The 19,520-nt window shown below is 45.3% G+C and overlaps 1 protein-coding gene across 2 annotated transcripts in view; it reads right to left on the bottom strand.

Moving 5' to 3' along the window:
- The window catches only part of ME3 (malic enzyme 3), a 426,853-nt gene that overhangs the window by 31,939 nt on the left and 375,394 nt on the right, over nt 1-19,520 (bottom strand). For both annotated transcript variants that reach the window (XM_078658437.1, XM_078658438.1), the window contains exons 10-12: nt 15,857-15,970; nt 5,946-6,051; nt 54-196 (exon numbers count right to left, since the gene is read on the bottom strand). In XM_078658437.1, coding sequence (XP_078514563.1) covers nt 54-196; nt 5,946-6,051; nt 15,857-15,970 — 363 coding nt within the window. The remainder of the gene's footprint in view (nt 1-53; nt 197-5,945; nt 6,052-15,856; nt 15,971-19,520) is intronic.

Raw genomic sequence — 19,520 nt, 5'->3', positions numbered from 1 at the left:
TAATAGAAGAGCAGGACCATGCTTCAATCACTTGGTGTATGTTGGTGGATTACCTCTGTGATGCGGTAGCACTGCTCTGCGGTGCATTCAGCTTTACTCGTGGGATTGCTGAGAGCAAATATGAGTGGACGATCATTGAAAGAAGCCATGTCTCTCAGGATCTGTTCTGTAAAAGCTCCTCCAATGGCTGCTACACCTAAAAATATATAAACAAACATTGGTAATGCCACTACGCCTGGCTTTTAAATGAAAGTGTCTTTTCTGGTCAGTGATGGGTTTAGAAATTCAAATAGTCATCATAAATGCACACTGTGACTAATCTCAGCAGTCAATCATCCATTCATCAACCCGCTGATGACTCGTTCTTGCGTTTGTCCACATAAACAAACCACCGTAGACTGACACACAAATTGAACATATGTAAGACAAATTAAAATAATAAAAGTAGAAAAAGAAAACATGCTGCCACCTAAACATGGCAGGCATATGCTTGAAATAGAAAATAAAATTGGAGCAGGTAGCCATCTTGCAATGCTATTGTACATGGTGTTTTTTTTGTTTTGAAGCTTCAGCATGGCTGTGACATTTAGAACCAATATGTTGGCTATTTTGGAATAATAAAAATGTACTATACTATGATGGTGGCCTGTTCTAGAGGCTGTGGCCTTGCCGGATGCAGTACACTGCAGATTAAATGAAAGGCATGCAAGCAGCCTGTTAGCACTGTCTGGGAAGCTGTAATAATGTTAGAAATAATGAATTTAAAAAAATAAGAAGGAAAGAAATGGAAATGAGAAATAAACATGGAAATCTGAAGTACTGGCTTGCCAGTTCTGGCTCTTAAGTGAAGGATTTTCAGGTGAATGTGTCTGTAATCAGAGAAATACTCTGATAGAGGCTTCCAGCTGCAGATACCTCACCATTTGAATATTCCTCAAGGTGTCAGACTGGATCCAGAAACTTTTCAGCAGTACCTCTGCTTAGCATTAGGCGGTGCTATGCAGCTCTCTACTGACACCGTCTTACTTCGTGAATGATGTGCATAGCCTATATAGGCGCCACTACCACGCACTGATGTCAGTTACTTTCCATGCCAACAGAAGCACACCAGGAGCCACCTCTTGTCTCTTTGAGACACTTAACTCTTGTAAAATTTTGAGTGTGCAAAGGAAATTTCACTTACCAAAACAAGAGGTTTTTGGCCCCGTTAGGACTGTCTTAACCAAATGCCTATGACAGATCCTCATAAGATGTGTTTGTGGTGCCAGGGGTCGAGTCATGACTCCAAAGCCTGCAATGATTATGTGACGATGAGGCCAAAGGCCATAGGAGACCGAGGAGAAACTTTACATCGCCAAGCACTGAAAGCCTTAGTGAGGAAACAAGCCGAAGTTTAGTCCTGATACCATTCCAGATCAAGATGTTGAATGAGTCATTCAAATGTTTGGTCTTTGTCTCGTTCAAAGTAGTAGGGTAAGTCGAAGGAAAAGCACAAGAAATCTAAATGGGACTCGGCCCCTTCCTGCCACTCACATTCTCCTGAGAAGGTGTGGGGGTAGCCCCATACATCTTGACCTCGCTCCCAAAGTAGGTCGTCAGAGCCTACCCCACAACTTGTTTAGATACAACCCAAGTTTGTGGGGCAAGGCACCACACCGAAACACGTGGAAGAGGTCTGTGAGGCCAGGCTCAGTATTTTAAATCCTTGCTGACTCCCTATGGCACTCTTTCAGGTCTCACAAGACAAGACGCTCTCCAGCCTCAATACCGTAAGCGGAATCACTCTCATTGCTAGTTGGTCCTTTTGCGACCATCACGGACCACCTTATACTCCAGTTCCGACTCCATTGCCGGTACCAGGGCTTATGCCAGTTCCCGGAACTTCGATGTTGACTCCATGTACGCCAGCAAATGAGACGCCTACTGTACTCTGACTCAGAGTCAGTGCCGGAATAACCTCAGCCTGCCACCTCCACAAGGAGCACACATAGCCTGCATTCCCTCTTTGGCACTGATTTGGATAACAATTATGAAGGAGGTGATGGGATTGGTCAGCTATACCAGAAAGAGAATTGGTACGATGACCTACAAGAAGCTAGTGGCCTCAATACCTCCCCTGAGTTGGGATTCCTCTCACCCACTGGGCCTGCCACAGAAGAGAGTGCCTTCTTATGCTATGATAATGTGTCGAGGGGTTGAAATCCTTGACCTCCAGCTCCCTACCTTGGAGGTAAAGACCAATGTCCTAATGGAAGTCCTCAAGCTGGGGCAAACATCCACTGAGCCCCTTTTGCCTTTCAATGAGGTACTTACAGATATCTTGTTAGGGGTATTGGCTAAATCTTTCTCTGGACCCCCCCCACAGTCGACCGCCATATTGCACGATGCCACTGCCTTGCCCCAGACAACCCTGCATTTCTATCTCGGCACCTCTCCTCTGAAAGCTTGGTTGTGCAGACATCTACAAGCAGGACAAACCAAAACACATTCCCAACTACAAAATGGGTGGAGACATTTGGAAAGAGAGTATTCTCACCCACCAGCTAGGCTCTTAGAGCAGTGAATGCCAGCCGCCTCCTGAGGCACTATTCTCACCCCCTTTTGGGTTCAATGACTCAAGTCCTCCCAGATGCTCCTGAAGATCTCGGACCTGTCCTCGCCCAGGATGGTCATGATGCGGCCAAGTAAAAAATGTGTTGTGGCTTGAACACCACCGATTCCAGCAGGTGGGCCATGGCACTAGTGTAGGCATTCTTTGCCACGATTGGCTGCGGTAACCCGTTTTTTTTGTAGATATTTACCCTTTTTGTTGAATGGACTCGCCTGTATGTGGACAAGGCAGATTCTGCTCTGGAGCGGTTCAGGGAATTCAGAGCCACAGTACACACCCTTGGTTTATCGGCCCCGCTCGCCAACCACATCAACCCTATTGCTCCTTTTGCAGCATTAGCAAATGAAACCCATACTATCAGCCAATCCCACCTCAACAAGGTGCCCAGCAGTTTTGTGGTCGAGGCAGTTGTGCTCACAGCCCTAGTGGTAAAGGTCGACAGGACACCCAGTCCACTGCACCCCCCCCCTACAGCCGCCCCACCTGCCAAACCCCTTTAGCATGCCCTTAGTGGAGAACAGCCACCTGATGGGAGGCAGGATCGTAGATTCTTGCTGGATTGGTAGGCCATAATATCAAACAGGTGGGTCCTGCAAATTGTTGAAGCCACTGCACCTTCCAGCCCTTATCACTCCCCGATGACTGGCAGAGGACCATCTGTCCATTTTGCGACAGGAAGCGCAAGCCCGTTTGGCCAAAGTGGCTATTGAGAGAGTGCCTATTTCAGAAGTAGGTAGTAGGTATTACTACAGCTATTGTCTGGTGTCAAAGAAGAACAGAGGCCTTCATCATATTTTAGCACTCTCAGCGCCTGCCTCCGGAAGGAAAATCTCAACTGTCTGCCCTTGGCCCAGGAGACTGTATGGTGGTGTTAGACCTGCAGGACATCTATTTACATATACCCATTGGCGCTACCTGCCCATTGGCGCTACCTGCGATTCATGGTGAGATAGGTGCATTTCTAGTTTACTATGTTCTACTTTGGTCTCACCAGTGCCCCTCAGGTGTTCAAGAAAATGATAGTGGTGGCAGCAGCACACCATCAAAGGAGAGGTGTCCTAGTTGTCCCCTACCTCGACCACTGGCAGTTGAAGGCGGGTTCGCCTCAGGCTGTCATCATTGATAGAGCGCATGGTCATCAACTCCATTGTTAGATTTTTTTTTGCCTCCAGATGATGACTAATTTCTTGTCATCTTTGGGCTGCATTATCAACGTGTCGAAGTCACACTTGACCCCTTCTATAGGCACTCCTCGTCCACTTGAGTCCAAATGAGTCTCCGGGCGAGGGATGCCTTGGGAAGTCCACACAGATGTGCTAACATTGCGCATTCTCTGCAGTGACTTATCGATCAAGCCAAAGTTCTCTGCTAGGCACCAATGGCTGAGCTCGTCCACTCTTTCATTCAACAACCCTGCCCGGAGGTTGACAAGTACGCAAGTTCTTTGGCGGTCCAGACAGTTTCAGAGGCAAACGGCCTCCTACTACGTGGTCCGTGATCCCACCCAACCCGGTTTGTTGCAGTACTACATGGCGGTTGTCCGTGAGCACTCGTACCAGCCCCTGCTTCTGCCAGGATGATCCTAGACTCATCCTGCTTGACCTCTCTGCACCCTTTGACACAGTCTCCCATTCTACCCTCCTCAGAAGACTTCGTGAAGTGGGTATCCAGGGATTTTCTCCTTCCTTACAGGAAGAAGCCAAAGAGTCAGCCTGCCACCATACAAGTTAGAAGCTAAAAACCTCATATGCGGAGTTCCCCAAGGGTTTTCTCTCTGCCCAACCCTATGCAATATCAACATGACCCCACTGGCAGACCTCAACAGATCACATGGAATCAACATTCTTTCAAATGCAGATGGCCCTCAATTGATACTTTTCCTGTCGTACAAGACCGCTACAACCAAAAACAACTTTGCAAGATGCATGTCCGCTGTGACAACCTGGATGAGATCCAACTGCCTAAAGCTCAACACGGTCAAGACCAAACTGATGATCATTCATAAGAAGACCTCAGCATGGGACTCCACTTGGTAGCCAGCAGACCTCGGCCCCACACCAGTCCACAACCCCTCATGCCAGGAGCCTAGGAATCATCCTCAATGACCAACTCAACATGTCAGCCCAGATAAACGCAATGACCTCCAACTGCTGCCACATCATGAGGATGCTATGAAAAATCTTCCATTGGCTTCTGGAAAACAATAACTCAGGCCTGGATTGCCAGCAGACTTGATTACAGCAACACACCCTATGCAGGGAGCACCAAACAACTCCTGAACAGGCCCCAAACCGTCCAGAAAATGGTCCTCATCCTATCTCACTGCACCCACATCTCCCCTCACCTAAAAGCACTGCACTGGCTCCCACACACAAGTGCACTCAATTCAAGCTACTCACACACACATAGTAAGCATTATGCCTACCTCATAGCCGCATACATTTCCACCACCCCAACAAACACCACCGATCGGCAGAACTCATTAGCACAGGTACCCTGCATACAGAAAAACAGAACTGCTATGCGTGCATTCTCTCACATTGCCCATTAATCCTAGCCCGAACTGCCACAGCACATCAGAGCCTCCTATTCGCTTTCAGAGTTCCGCAAGATGCAGAAGACCTGGTTAATCGAGTAATCAACCCCCTGGGAGGACACAACCTACCTATTTGCAAACACCTGGATACCCTACTGGGTGAAGAATGCACTATACAAATTGGCATAACATAACACTGTTTATTTCTAGAACAGACTGTCCAGTACATCACAAGGCAGGTTCTGTAACACGTATAAGAATTTAGGTAGGGTAATCAAAAGATGGCTCTGACACAGCGTAAGAGTAAAAGAAGGACGAAGTTAAAGATAGGCAAACAATGACAAAGAAAGAATTCGGGAATGAAAAATAACATATAATATAATAGTGAGTTAGAGAGAGAGAATTGTGTAGGTGCGGAAGGAAGACACAAGGGGAAATTAAGACAAGGCAGCCCAGTTGCCCAGCAAACCTGGCATTCTGCAGCAGGTTCCTAAAAAAAAAAAAAACTTAGGGCCTACGCACTTATTTTTTCTACAAAATTAGCACTCTTGGGAAGCGTTTGGGTATTAGCACATCTGATTGATGGCGTTCATTCAATCACTCACCTCTACAAGTGAATTTATGTACAGAGGGATTTGGTGGTTTTGTTACCTGCTGTGCCAAAGCAACCCTATATTGAAGCATTCACTTATTAATTCCTTGTAGGAAGATTGCAGATATCCAGCCTTGCGTTAATTATTTTAAAATGTATAAATGAACTATAATGGAAAAGCAACGGTGCACTGCACTGTACTGTACCTATAATTGCAGTGGGCTTCACTGTTTGCACCACCTCCTCGAGCGTTTTCACCGGCGGGTGGTCCTGGGCGAACATCTCCTTCTCATGGTTCAGGTTACCGCGAGCCTTCAAAGACATCAAATGATGCATTGGAATCAGTCAACAGGAAGGTCACCGCCAAGAGGCTGCCACTCACTCTGCTTGATTCTGTACACTTGTAATTACATATTAAAATACCAGTGTTTGCTTTCTGAGCAGTCAATAATACCTCCCTGCAGCCCCCTAGGTGCCAGGGAGATGAACGGGCAGCCACCCAACAGAGTACAAGGACATATTCAAACTAGCATCAAATATTTAAGCATGAAGTGAACTTATTTTTGGTGTTAATTTGGAAAAAATCATATGCAAACATTTTAGAATTTCTGTTGTGCAAAGGTACAAATCAAGAGTATAACAAGCAAATTACTACTATGTGCCTTAAGAAAACAGAGTGCATTACGTCACTTAGGTTTATGGTGGACCAACAGTTTGCTTTACCAAATAAAGAATATTTTTAGTTAAAAGCAAACTAGACAAGAGTGAGCAGCTCTTCTTTAGGGTGTTGATGCCTTTAGTTGAGCACCCAGCGCTTCCCGTAGGCCTGCAACGAAAGCACAGCGCATATCACCCGTAACACGCATGCACTGTGGTATTATACAGCAATTCCACTTTTATGAAATTATGGTCTTCCTATTTTTTTGTCAAAATAGGATATCTAAAGTTAACAGTATAACAAATCTCAGAGTATTGGTGCCTTTTGAACCATCTTTGATATTCAATGCTTATGCAGATTTTCAGACCTTTTTAAGCTTATTTTTGGGAAGACCTCGATGTTAATTTGTGGGCACAAATTTGCACTATAAGGATTCTGCTGCATATTTTGGAGACAATGTTGTACCCATTATGGTAACAATTTGTATGTAATATGTCTATTCGGAAATGTCACAAAATTCCCTTGATGCAGGAGGAGGTACATAAAGGCTGCGCCCAGTCTGCCAAAGAGGTCAGCTGCACCACTGCTGCTGGTCCGGGAAATAAATGAGCCAGCAAAAGTGAAGGGGGGCTTTGACTCAACCCAACACAGCCTGAAAACATTCATAAACAGTAACCTGGCTACTGATGCTTCACTACTTCACACCCATAAGCGGTAGATTGTTTATTTTATTTATTTTATATGCACATTTGTACCGCGCTGGGAATCGACTCCCTGAGGAGTATCTCCCCGCCTTTGGCATCATCTCAGAGCATTATCCTATCCTGTGTTTTTAGAAAAGTCCAACGGAAACTAATAGTTAAATAGAAACGTTTTTAGTTTTTTTCTAAAGGGGAGGAGTTCCCTGCATGATCTAAGTTCATAAGGAAGTTCATTCCAGAACTTCGGACCAGCTACTGATAGTGCCCTTCCCCCTTGCCTTGTCTTCCAAAACCTGGGGACGGCCAACAATTCACGGTCTCCAGATCTCAGAGATCTTGAGGGAATGTAGGAATGAAATTTTTGTGACAAGTACTGGGGACCATTACCCGAGATACACTTGTGAATAATGCACCCAGTTTTAAACAACACTCTCTGTTTCACCGTGAGCCAGTGGAGTTTGTTTAGCAGAGGTTTAGAGGGAGTGCGGGCTGGGGCATTAAGAACAAGGCGAGCGGCCGTGTTCTGCACCACTTGCAGTCTGGCAGTAATCCCCTCATTCGCGGCTAACAGCAAACCATTGCAATAGTCCAGTCTACTCAAAACGAGCGACTGAACTAAGGTTTTCCTGGTGGTATCTGAAAGCAATGGAAATACTCGTCGGAGAAGCCCAATTACATGGAAACAGGAACTCACCACTTGGTTGGCATGATGTTTAAGATTGAGTTCCTGGTCCAGTTTCACTCCCAGATCTTTCACAACCACCTTGGGTTCAGGGACTGGGCCTAGGTCTTGAGGCCACCAGTCAGGGGTCCACAAACGTTTGGCTTCCCCAAAGAGCATCACCTCCGTCTTAGAGACATTACACTGGAGGAAGTTTGCTGCCATCCAGTGTGCCTCCTCTTTCATCCCTAGGGCAAAGGAGCTACGTACTTGCGGAGTCATAGTTTTAAAGGGGAAGAGGAGTTGGGTATCGTCTGCATACGATACAGGGACAAACCCATGGGATCTCATGATGTTAGCTAGGGGTGCCACGTAGATGTTAAATAATGTTGGGCTCAAGCAGGAGCCCTGTGGCACCCCCTTAGAGATCTCCATCTCCTCAGACCGGTAAGGGCCCAGTATGACTCTTTGGGTACGTCCTGTAAAAAAACTCCTTAACCAGGCCAGCGCCTTGCCTCCCACACCGATGTCAACTAGTCTGGTGGTCATGATCTCGTGTGACACAGTGTCAAACGCCGCTGACAGATCTAAAAGCACCAGGATAACGGAGTACCCCTTATCCTGTAGCAAATGAAGATCGTCAGCGACGGACAGTAAGGCAGTCTCAGTGCTGTGCCTTGGCCTAAAGCCTGACTGAGAAGGATCTAATCCCCCCGCACTTTCGATATATTTAGATAGATGTTGGTTTATAAACTTCTCCGTAAGCTTCCCCAAGAAAGGAAGGAGAGAGATGGGCCTTAGGTTAGTCAAGTCAGTCCATGGAATGGAGTTGTTTTTCCGTAAAGGCCGCACCAGAGCATGCTTCCAGTCAGGGGGAACTTCCCCTGTACTCAAGGATAGGTTGACGACCTGCTGAATTCCCACACCCAGATCGTCGCTTAAAAGCGACATGACCCGTGCTGGAATAACATCTGAAGGGCACCCACTTTTTATTTGAGTGGTTAGGATGGTTATCTCCTTCAGAGATATTGGGGGGAATTCTATAAGACTGTTATCCTTGTTTCCTGCAGTACTAAGGTGTGGCAGGCTCTCACCAGTTTCAGTGTTATAAGATGTGGATTTTGAGGTCAAGATCTTAGTGTAAATACCTTCGATTTTTCTAACAAAGAACTGTGAAATGCTATTGCAGAGTTCCTGGGACTCGATCCCCTCGGTTTCACACGCTATGGGCTTAGTAAATGTTTGTAAAATTTGATAGAGAATTTTAGCATTTTTCCCCGCTGCTGTTAATTGGGCCGCTATATGATGTTTCCGGGCAGACCGGATGGCTTTATGATAGTTTTTTAGGGAAATCCTATGGCTTTCTCTATCCTCAGCCCTGCGTGTGACTCTCCATCGTTTTTCTAACTTCCTTGCCATTAGCTTTAGTTGTCGGAGATCGTCCGTAAACCAAACCTCTTGTTTAGGGGCAGGCCGTGGTTTATATATCCTAAGAGGGACAACATTATTTATGGTTGTAGTTATAGCATCATTAAACCTGGCCAAGGCAGTGGTGACGTTATCGCCGCATTCATCCCACTTTGGTTCTATATATTTACCCCTAAAATTCTCTGGTGTAAGTTTGTTCCAGGGTCTTCTGGCATCCGCCATAGTCCTCTGCATGTTATTTGCCCTCTGAATGGAACGAGTGTGGAATTCTATGATGGAATGATCAGTCCAATCCACTTGAATAGGAGGCTCACATTTAATCATTGTAGAGGTATGAAACACAAGATCCAATGTATGGCCAGCTATATGAGTGGGTCCCTGATTCATTTGGGTAAAACCAAGAGTGGCCAGATCCGCCAGTAGTGTCTGTGCCTCCACACAGGTGTCTATTTCACTATGAACATTAAAATCCCCTACCAGAATAAAGTCTGAATTTGCCTGTATATAGGGAGCTAAAGCTTCAACAAGGTTGAGGGAAAAGTTCCCGAGAGAGCCAGGGGGTCGATAGACCAAAGCTCCCTGCAAGATTCATGGCCTGTGGAGAGGCCCTTGGTTTTAGTGGAGAGAGAACAGACCAGACCAGGTGAGCTCTGAGTCACAACTCTGTGCTTGCTAAGTAAAATATGTGCGAAGGTGTAATAATGGCGAAACCAAATCTAGGACACCATTTTTCATTACAGGTGATGAGATCTTCTTTGTCCTTATATTTGATTTGTGTTTATTTCACTATTTTGGGGCTTTTACAGTGGTGTTTCCCCATGTAATAATACCAACATAGACATCTAGTGTGTATAATGTACAAACACTCTCACGCCCAATCAGTTTTTTTGTAGGAGAGTGATAAATCAGGTACCCCTCCCCCATCGCTATACTATATTAAGATCAAGACATGGAGTCATACCCAGTTGATGCCAACCCAGCATGTGTAGGTTATTCTTCACATTGTCATGGAAATGAAAGAATGACTAATGTGGACACAAGCCATGAATACCCTTTCCCCTATACATAACACTACCTCTTACTACAATTATTGCTCTTATTCTTGCATTTACCTTATCTGACATACTGAAATTCTTAGTAAACCTCATTCTATGTAACTGCACCTCAACTTTGCTTACATACAAGGTGGTGAAGGATAGAGCTCAGTCTAGTCTGCCAGTTTCTTGTAGGGCTCAAACTCTAAAATGACAGGAGGACTTGAAAGTGAACTTTCTCAATCTGCGCCTTCCAGGCTGTAGCTCAACCTCCCCCACTGCTTAATTTGAGCCTGTGGTTTCCGGGGTTCGGCACCAGAGTTTAATTGTCAACACCGGCACTTGTGACAGTCTGCATGGTTTATCTAAATTAGATATTAACACAACAACCACTGTTTATTATTTCAATGAACAATAAAAATGACTAATATCTGCTGCCCAAGCCATTATTGTATCTTTGGGGTCTGGAATAGACTGAAATGTTATACTTGTAGGGTGTGTTGATTAGTAGGTGTGCTGATTCCGTCACTGGTGGCAAGTGTAGGGGCAAAGAGTAGTGCAAGCTGCACTGGTTTCTTAACAAGGGCCCAGGCATTTAAAACATTTCTTTTTTTACAAATTAAGCACTGCTGGCCCTCTCTCCTTCAGCTGAGTGATGAGCACAAGACACATTATTTTAAAGCAGACCCTGTACCCATCCCACTTAAAGCTCGCCACCCCCCTCTTCTGGAAGCCCAGCTTTCCTTTATGCTAAATGTCCCAGTCAGGCACCCCCTTCCCTCACTGTTGCTGATGATCTGACTCCTCTCCTACCTACCAGTATTCATAAGATGTTGCATCACCTGGTCTATGTGCAAGGTCATTCTATTGCAAGGTCCACTTTTTATAAACAATATAGAAATAAACACTATGTTTATGCTCATTTAAATATAGGATCTATTAAGATATTTCGAGGCTGTCCTGTTACCAGAATGCATTAAGGTGGTGTAAATTGCATCCATACAGCTACACCCTTGGAATAACTAACAATGTTAAACTAACACTACACTATACAAATTAAGATGATTGGCAGATGTGAAAGTTGTACCAAAGTCAGTGACAAATTTGAAATGAGTGTGTTTAGGATTATTAGAGCAGCATACACATCTGTTAGTTGTTTTAATAAATTAACTACAGGGCCAAGATTAAAACAACTGTTGATTTTGGAAGTTAGGTCTAGTCAACAAGCAATATTATATTTTACCTGCTGTTTTACAATACTTCACACATGCTCCTTTTGAGGACAAAAATGACAAGTGTTAAAAATAGGCTTTCTTTACAAGGTGTAATTCACATAATCAACAGTTGAATGAGGAAGCATAGACAACAATTTTAAATAGTCAAATGTGCAATCAGTAACGTATTAGCACAACAGTTTTACAAGCCAATGTGTGTGGTAATGTGTGTCTCGTTTAGACATAGTTACCTCAAACTAGATAACTGTGTCTAAACGACAAATCAGTTCTGTCACTTATACTTTACTTAAAACTACTAAAATTCACCAAATATGATTAACAGTGCACTCAACACATGCTATAACTTTCCCCGCCTTCCTTATTGTCCTCTTGATTGCTCTCCTCCTGTGCCTTTGGTAAATTGGTGTTTTCAGCATGGTGGGCGGTGCAAATTATGGCACGCGTTATGGGCCTCGTTAACAATGGATAAACATACACTGCGGGCTGTGAAAGCGTGGTTGAGGGTTTCAAGAATATCTTTTTGAGACTCTGGAATAAGAGACACAAGTGGTTCATCCCTCCCCCCATGATCTTTGGTCCATATGAACAAGAAGCTAAATGAACCTCTACTTCTACTTCTCCCCCTCCCCCTCCTCCCCCCCCCCACAACCCCCCAACCGCCCCTCTCAACTTGATTTGAAATAAATAAGCTAAAGACTGGACCGTTTTCGTGCTAATCAGACCATGGGGTCAGAAGTTATAGGCAAATCAAAAAAAGCCTTTTAACGGCATCGCTGCGGCGGCTATTCCGCCACAGCGCTAAGGGGGCGGGGCGGCCGCATGCTGATGACGGAACCGCTCCGTCATCAGCCGCGGTTGGGCTATGCTCATGACAGAGCGGTTCCGTCATGGCCCCGCCCGCTCAATAGAACGCGCTGCGCAGGTGAGAAATCAGCGCCGCGCAGGCGCGGCGGCCGGGCCATGACGGAACCGCTCCGTCATCAGCACAGCCCAACCGCAGCTGATGACGGAGCGGTTCCGTCATCAGCATGGAAAGGGTTAATAGAAAGTGCATTAAACCATTATTACACATCGCCAACAGCTGCAGCAGAACAGAAAGAGGATACATAACAAGTAAATGTGTACTGTTGTTAACTATTGCCCTTCAGAGGCACCAATAAGATCATTAACAACGAGGCCGAAGGTCGAGTGATTTATAAACGTCACCAGAGCCACGAGATGGAAAGACAGCCATATATTACATGTTACCAGTTATGTATTTTTTTTTATATTACATGTCCATTTGGGACAATTACCTCAGCAAATAGTTGCTTTCCGCAGAGTGCAGCTAACAATAGGAACTGATTGGAATTAGAAAGCTTCAAACTCCAAAAGAAGCATCTAATACTGCCAGAGAATGTGCAGGAGAGTTTGCATTTTTAGGCATATAGTTTGGTCCTTTATGCCGTATAATCCTAGTAGCCCTGACCATGGAATACTTTACAGAGTGTTTTTTTTAGATTTGTCATTATCATGATGAAATTAATATTTCACAGTTCCCTGTGAAATGTGGGTGTTTATCTGGCATTTAGTTCCCATAAAAAATTCTCACAACTGCAGCAAAAATGGCTGAGTGGATTTACGCCAATCCTGTGTGACTATAGAATTTTACTCAGAAAGCATGCCTTTGGGGTTTTGTGTTAATCTGTTTAGTGCATTTTGAGTTATTAGCATTTGAAGATGGTGCCAGGTGGGCTTGGAAGTTGAAAATGTGATTTTCAATTTGTCTCTGCCAAGAAACCACGAAAGGATATGCCGGGCACCCAATGGATACTTCAAGCAATGACCATGGTACATCGTACCAGAAGCAAACCAAACTGACAGCAAAAAAAACCCTTGGTTTTGATAATAATATGGTTGCTTTGCTCCGATCCACAATAACATGTGGGGTAGGGCACATTGGAGGAAGGGAGAGCCAGGCTATCCAGCACACTTTAAAGGGAACTCTTTGGTTCACAGAGAGGTCACTGGAAAGGGGCCTGGGTACATCTCAGGAAAGAGATGGGGCTAATAAGACAATCATAAAGAGTAAGGTAGAGGCCCTTGTTTAACTTTTTGATGCACACATCAGTGTAGCCGACACCAAGGTGTGAACCTCTAGTCACTCCCAAGGCCTGTGTTGTGCGGCTATCAGATTTGGAGTCACTCTTGCTGTGACAAACTACATTCTGGAAGAAGGGCAGAATAGAGGTGAGGGTACTTCAAAGAGAAGTAGACCCCGAACAAAAACGTCAAAGCTGCCAGACTGGCTATGCAAGGAGGGCAAGCTATGCCAGGCTTCTTCCTGTTACGCTAGGCCTGGAAGTCTCCCAGCTGGAAGAGGGAACATCAGCCAGACACATGCAAGACCACCTGCCCCTGGAGTCAGGAGCTCCTGTGTCTGCTTGTTTGCCAAGACCGGTAAGCGTTGTGTGGAAGAGGTGAGCTGGAGGGAGGGAGGTCCAAGGGGGATCTTGGTGAGTGGATCCATGTAGTGAGGTATGAGGAGATGGCTGCTGCACTGAGCAGGCCATTGCCCGTGTGCAGGATTAAGTCAGCAACCCATGTATGCCAGAAGGATACTGCTGAACTGTGAACTTTGCAGCACTTTCTGGGTCGTGGCCCATGTGTTGGTGTGCTGATTGGGCCGTCCCCTTTCGCCACTGAGTCAGCAACTCCTTATGCCAGAGGGGCTGATGTAAAAAAGGAAATGGTTGCTGTGCCAATCGGGCTTCTGCATGAGTGAAGAGCAGGTGTAATGATCCCGTATGTCAGAGGGGGCCACTGGAGGAAGACAAGGAGTGCAACCTGGTGGATGCCATTGTTATGAGGAGAGGCCGCCGTGGTGACCCGAGCAGGCTTGAGCTCCGTCTGAGGATAGGAACCAGGAAAAGTGGTCAATCCCCCCTCTTTTGAGGGGAAGACTACAGGAAACTTACTGTTGCATCGGAGGAGCGTCAGTGACACCCAAACTGAGCCCCTCCAGAGCCACATGTGTGATTCTCACCCAAGGCAGCTGCTGCAGCCATCGTGTCTGCCAGAGAGACGCTCTCAGACTCCAGTCACAATTCCTGCTGGGTCGGCTAAGACTTAATCACTGGCCGGAAGGCCCCGGGGGAACTTGACTGCTAGATAGTGCTATGGCACTGGAGCACATTAGACTTTTCTAATTGAGTCAAACTGGGACTCCGAGACTCTGACTTCTAGGGGGGCCTAACCTAAATTTTGCTTATAGTGAATGTGGAATAACCACTACTGCTATTGTGAGGGAACTGCCATTAGACACTGGATCCCTCACCTCAGGGGCTGTGTATATTGTTTGTAAATAAATACAAATGTTGTCATAAAAGAGTATTTGACTGGACAATCCTTTATTGCTGTATTGAGCATGGGCTGAGTTGTGATCCTCCCTTTATCTACCGCCCCCTGAGAAGCCTTGGACTGCTCAAACACCGCTATCAATGAAACTTATGTGCTGAAGGAGTACTTGGCCCAGTTGCTCAGAATCCATAGTAGGTCAGGCCCGGGACATCAGGTGCAAAAGGCCCCAACCCCTACGTTGGGCCCAGTAGCTCCTGCATGCCCCGTGGCCCTCTTAATGGAGTTGTGAGAGTCCCTCTAGCCCCTGTGGTTAGAAAACTGTCATTGCAGAAAGCAACTACCATTACAGTACGGATGTTCATCATGGAGATCGTGATGACCTTCAATATAGCATCAATTTCTGTAGTCCACAGTAGGGGGAAAATTATAAATTACCATTTAAGATTAGAAATTAGTCAAGACAAACACTCTACCTTATCAAGCAAACTTCAGTATTGACCCCAAAACTTCCACATTAGTCAGAAGTTTTATAATGCTGGAAACTGGGTAAATAAAGTCAACACCATTCATCGTCTCCAAGAAGGATGTGAACGCTTTACTGAATTGGTCATCGTTATTCATTGTAGAAATCGACTCACTGCTCAGTGTTCAGCCTAACCGTCGGTCTACCTCTCTCACAGGGCAGTGTGTAGCCATCAGGAGAGATTTTACCCCCATTCAGAAACCTCAAAAGCCACACATATTCCTAGACCTCCCCTGAAGGTACCTTTACTCCGCACCTCAGTTCCAAATACACATAGTCTGGGCACTCACCCTCTCCGGGTCGTGCAGGCCCAGAAAGGATGCTATTCCATCCTTCGGACCGTGGACTTTGTGACACTTAGAATGATGCAGAAGGGTGTCAAACCACCAGAATTTTTTTACTTGAGTTTTCTAGTGGGACCTGTGACTCCTTTGACTAAGATGTGGCTTAGTTTGCAGAGCTGAGCTACAAAAATAAAGTACAAGCAGAAAACATATTTTAGCGCAGTAAATACAGTAAGCTTAAAAGCTGCACTTACCTTAACAATTAAGCCCTTTGAATCGACCATCCAAATTTTGCGGACTGCCTCTTTCCTCGGAATGCCTTCTTTTTCCATTGCCATGACGATAAGGTTAGCAATACCCATAGCAGCCTATAAGAAAATAGATCAAGCAACATTATACATAACAATATAGTAGGATGAGAATAGATGGAGCACTTCTTCGTCTGGAAATAGGAGGTTTTTCAAGCCCTTCCTCCTTCTGATCAATTGTTCCACTTATAATGGAGGATCTCTGAACCTGTTTGAAGAAACTGGAGCTTCAGCTATGCCTCACAGGGTCTCAAGCAAAGTGGCAAAGGTTTACTGCATTTAGTATTTTTTTTAATATATTTTTTTTGTAATAAGAAGTAGTCTTGTGGATTTTAACTGAAAGTGCATCTAAAAGGATAAATGGTTGATAACTTTTTATGGAGGTGTGGGTCAAAGTCAAACAAGATTAACTGAATACTTTCCATTGGTAACTAGCTGAGAAAATTGGAGAGAGAATATATTCACAGTAACACAGTAACACATATAATATTTATGTTCTTGCCAATTTATTACACATCAATGCTAACGTAAAAAGTTTTTTTTAGTTAGCCTGTCATATATTTGTTATTTATTTCTTCTCTGGTCCCTTCCTATGGACACAACTAAAGCAGTGGCATCTTTGTCCCCTATTTGACATGATAGATCAAACCATTTCTCAAGGGGCCAAATGTATCTGTTCTTCCTAATTCGGTTTACTTGTGTCCACTCTGTGTCCACGCTTTGAGGGGAGAGGTGGAAACAACAAAACATATCTAAACATTTAGCTAGCAAGCGTCCCCTTTGATAAGACCGGTCTCCAATAGTAAGAATAACTTACAGTTAGTGGGCATCTTGCCATAAGACAGAGTATACTCTTGATAGTTTGCCCTAGAAGGACAAAATAGACCCATATGCAATAAATGATTTCCTCATAGCTCTAAAGTCCTTTCTCGTGTCCAAGGAGTAGGTACACGATGATCAAAAAAGCGAAAGATTGGGACAGAAATAGTATGAACCCGTTGGCTGCGTTGAACGTTCAGTTCCAGTGCTGAACGTTCGAAAAACGGGTGGGGCAGCGTCGGACAAACGGATGTGCGCAGCACTACCAAGTTAGTGCTCGCGACGACCGTTGGCCGACGGCAGCAGCCAACGGGTTAAACAGTGCAGGTACTGACAGACGATGTGTTTTATTAGTTTATAGAAGATGAAACCTATACATAAAAGCATACTCATAACCGTTATTTAAAAGAACAGATTCGATACAGAGTGCAACCAGGATCCTTTTTACAAGCTCTGCATACCTTTATGCTTGGTAAACAGCAATTGAAGTATGAAGAAATCATTGAGCAATCCTCCTTGGTTGCCAAGTTAGATACCTTCTTGGGCACCTCATGCAAAAGGGTCCTGGTGCCCAACCCAAGATGGTTCATCAAAGGGAGAACAAGAACCCTTCTAGGTGAACTCAGGACACAGGTGGGGCATGCCAGCTGTCTGGGGGGTAAAGGAAGTGGATTGCTCGAGCTCAGAGCTTCTGTCTGCACTCAGCTGTGCAGATCATCTGTCCATGCTAAACTGGGCATGATGTTCAAAGGGGAGCCTTGGTATTGTGTGTGAATAAAGAGTGGTGCGCTGGTCCAGGTAAAAAATGAAGCGGGCCAAAGCCTCTGTGTCCAGGAGAGCATATGTGAGCAGCAGGTACATATAATGTTTAAAATAAAAGTGTGACACAACTTTGGTGAAAGAGCTACAAACAGCTTGAGAACAGAGAACACAGCAACGTTCCCGAGCCATACTAATATTATAAAGAGAGAGCCCAAACCTTTGAGGCGGGTAATCTCAGTAACCACAGCACCAATCACAACACCCAATACAGCGTTGGAAAGGGCAGTTGCAGCAGAAGGACATAGGCTATGCAGACGGCCACCATATACATTTAAAAGGTAAAAGAACCGTGCCAGCAAAGTAGTCCCTTGTGGGCGTGTCTGTGTTGTGCTGTGGGCGTGTGCTGGGGGCATGACAAACGCTGGGGGCGTGTGGCATGTTCCGCCCTTCATGCCATGTGAGTCGTAATTGCGCCGCATCAAGGGGCACGCCAGGGCCGTGGCAAACGCTGTGGGCATGTGTCCGCGCTGTGGGTGTGTGTCCGCCCTTCATGCCATGTGAAGCACCACATCAACGGGCACGCTGGGGCGTGACAAACGGTGGGGGCGTGTGCTACATTCCGCACTTCATGCCATCTGGGTCGTACATTAATCAGATCGTCTGCTGTGGCCATGTGCTGGGGGCGTCACAAAGGCGTTCACCTCGAAGCGTGGTAAGTAACCATTCGCAAGACTCCCTTGGGGGACTGCCCGTTGTCTCACACATACTGGGGGTGCCGAATGCAGTGTGTGCCTTGGCCTGGGTGTGTCTGAAAGGGCCGAACGCAGTGTGTGGCTTGGCCTGGGTGCGTCTAAAAAGCACTCGGGCCGAAGAGCATCGGTGTGGGTCATAAAAAAAATAAGAACAGCGGGAAACAATCATTCAAGACTCACACAATTCTAATTGTTAGACGGTCGCTGCTGGCCCTCAAGCGGGGGCACACGCGACTGAGCGTGTCTGCGGGGACAATTACTGCAGCCTCTCATGCGCGCTGTTACTGAACTATCACATTAAACCAAATTAAACGCGCCTGCTAACATCAGCAAGGGCTGTAGCTGGGCTCAGGCGGCGGATCACTACACTAATTACATGCGCCTGCTAACATCAACCAGGGCTGCAGCTGGGCCTCAAGCGGGGGAACACGCGAATGACCGTATCTGAATACACACATTACACACATTCTATTTCATACCCGGACAACGTCGGGACGGGCTGCTATTAGTTATATATGGGACATTTTGTTGCATGGGCGAAAAGGAACATCATTTTATTATGCCAACTACTAGCTGGTTTATCAACAGGAGTAGATTTAAGTGTAATACGCTCAAAGAATGTATAGATCGCTGTTAAAAAATTTGAATCTTTTAGGTAAGGAAATAAATAAACATTGATGAACATATATGAATATGTAAAGACAACCTCTACTTACAGGAGAAGGTAGGTAACAACTGCCTCATTATGATTGAATAAAACATCAATGCCCTTAGCAATAATGCCCACTTATGGTTTTCTGAATCTTCTTATAATTTTGAGACTTAGGAGAAGAAAACGTTTTAAAAGATAATACAGCCACCTTAAATTTGAAAATGTACATCTTAAGTAAGCAGGGCCTGAAGAAAGAGACAAATATTAGATTGCAAGATTCCTCTTGGCCCAGGCCAATATAGGTTTTACCTACAGAGCATTTTTTTAGCTAAGCGGTCATAACCCAACCTACCGGTTAATTACATCCAGACAAAGGCCAACAAGAATGGGCTCAAACCCCAGGTGCCCTCGTGCAGGGACCCCATTCCAGTACCTTGTGGCTACTACTGAAAACCAAAATGATGGGGAATCAACGCTGATGTACTCGATGGTGAACATTTGGTTTCCCCTCTGCCTGAATTTAAAGATGCTTCACTGAAGTCACAACAACACTAATGCTAAGATTACAGATAATACATAGTTTCTATCCAACAAATTTGCAAGATGCAGGTATTGGGACTATTCA

Source organism: Lissotriton helveticus, chromosome 8 (assembly GCF_964261635.1).
Source record: "Lissotriton helveticus chromosome 8, aLisHel1.1, whole genome shotgun sequence".
Lineage (NCBI taxonomy): Eukaryota > Metazoa > Chordata > Amphibia > Caudata > Salamandridae > Lissotriton > Lissotriton helveticus.
This window is presented reverse-complemented; position numbering and strand designations above follow the sequence as displayed.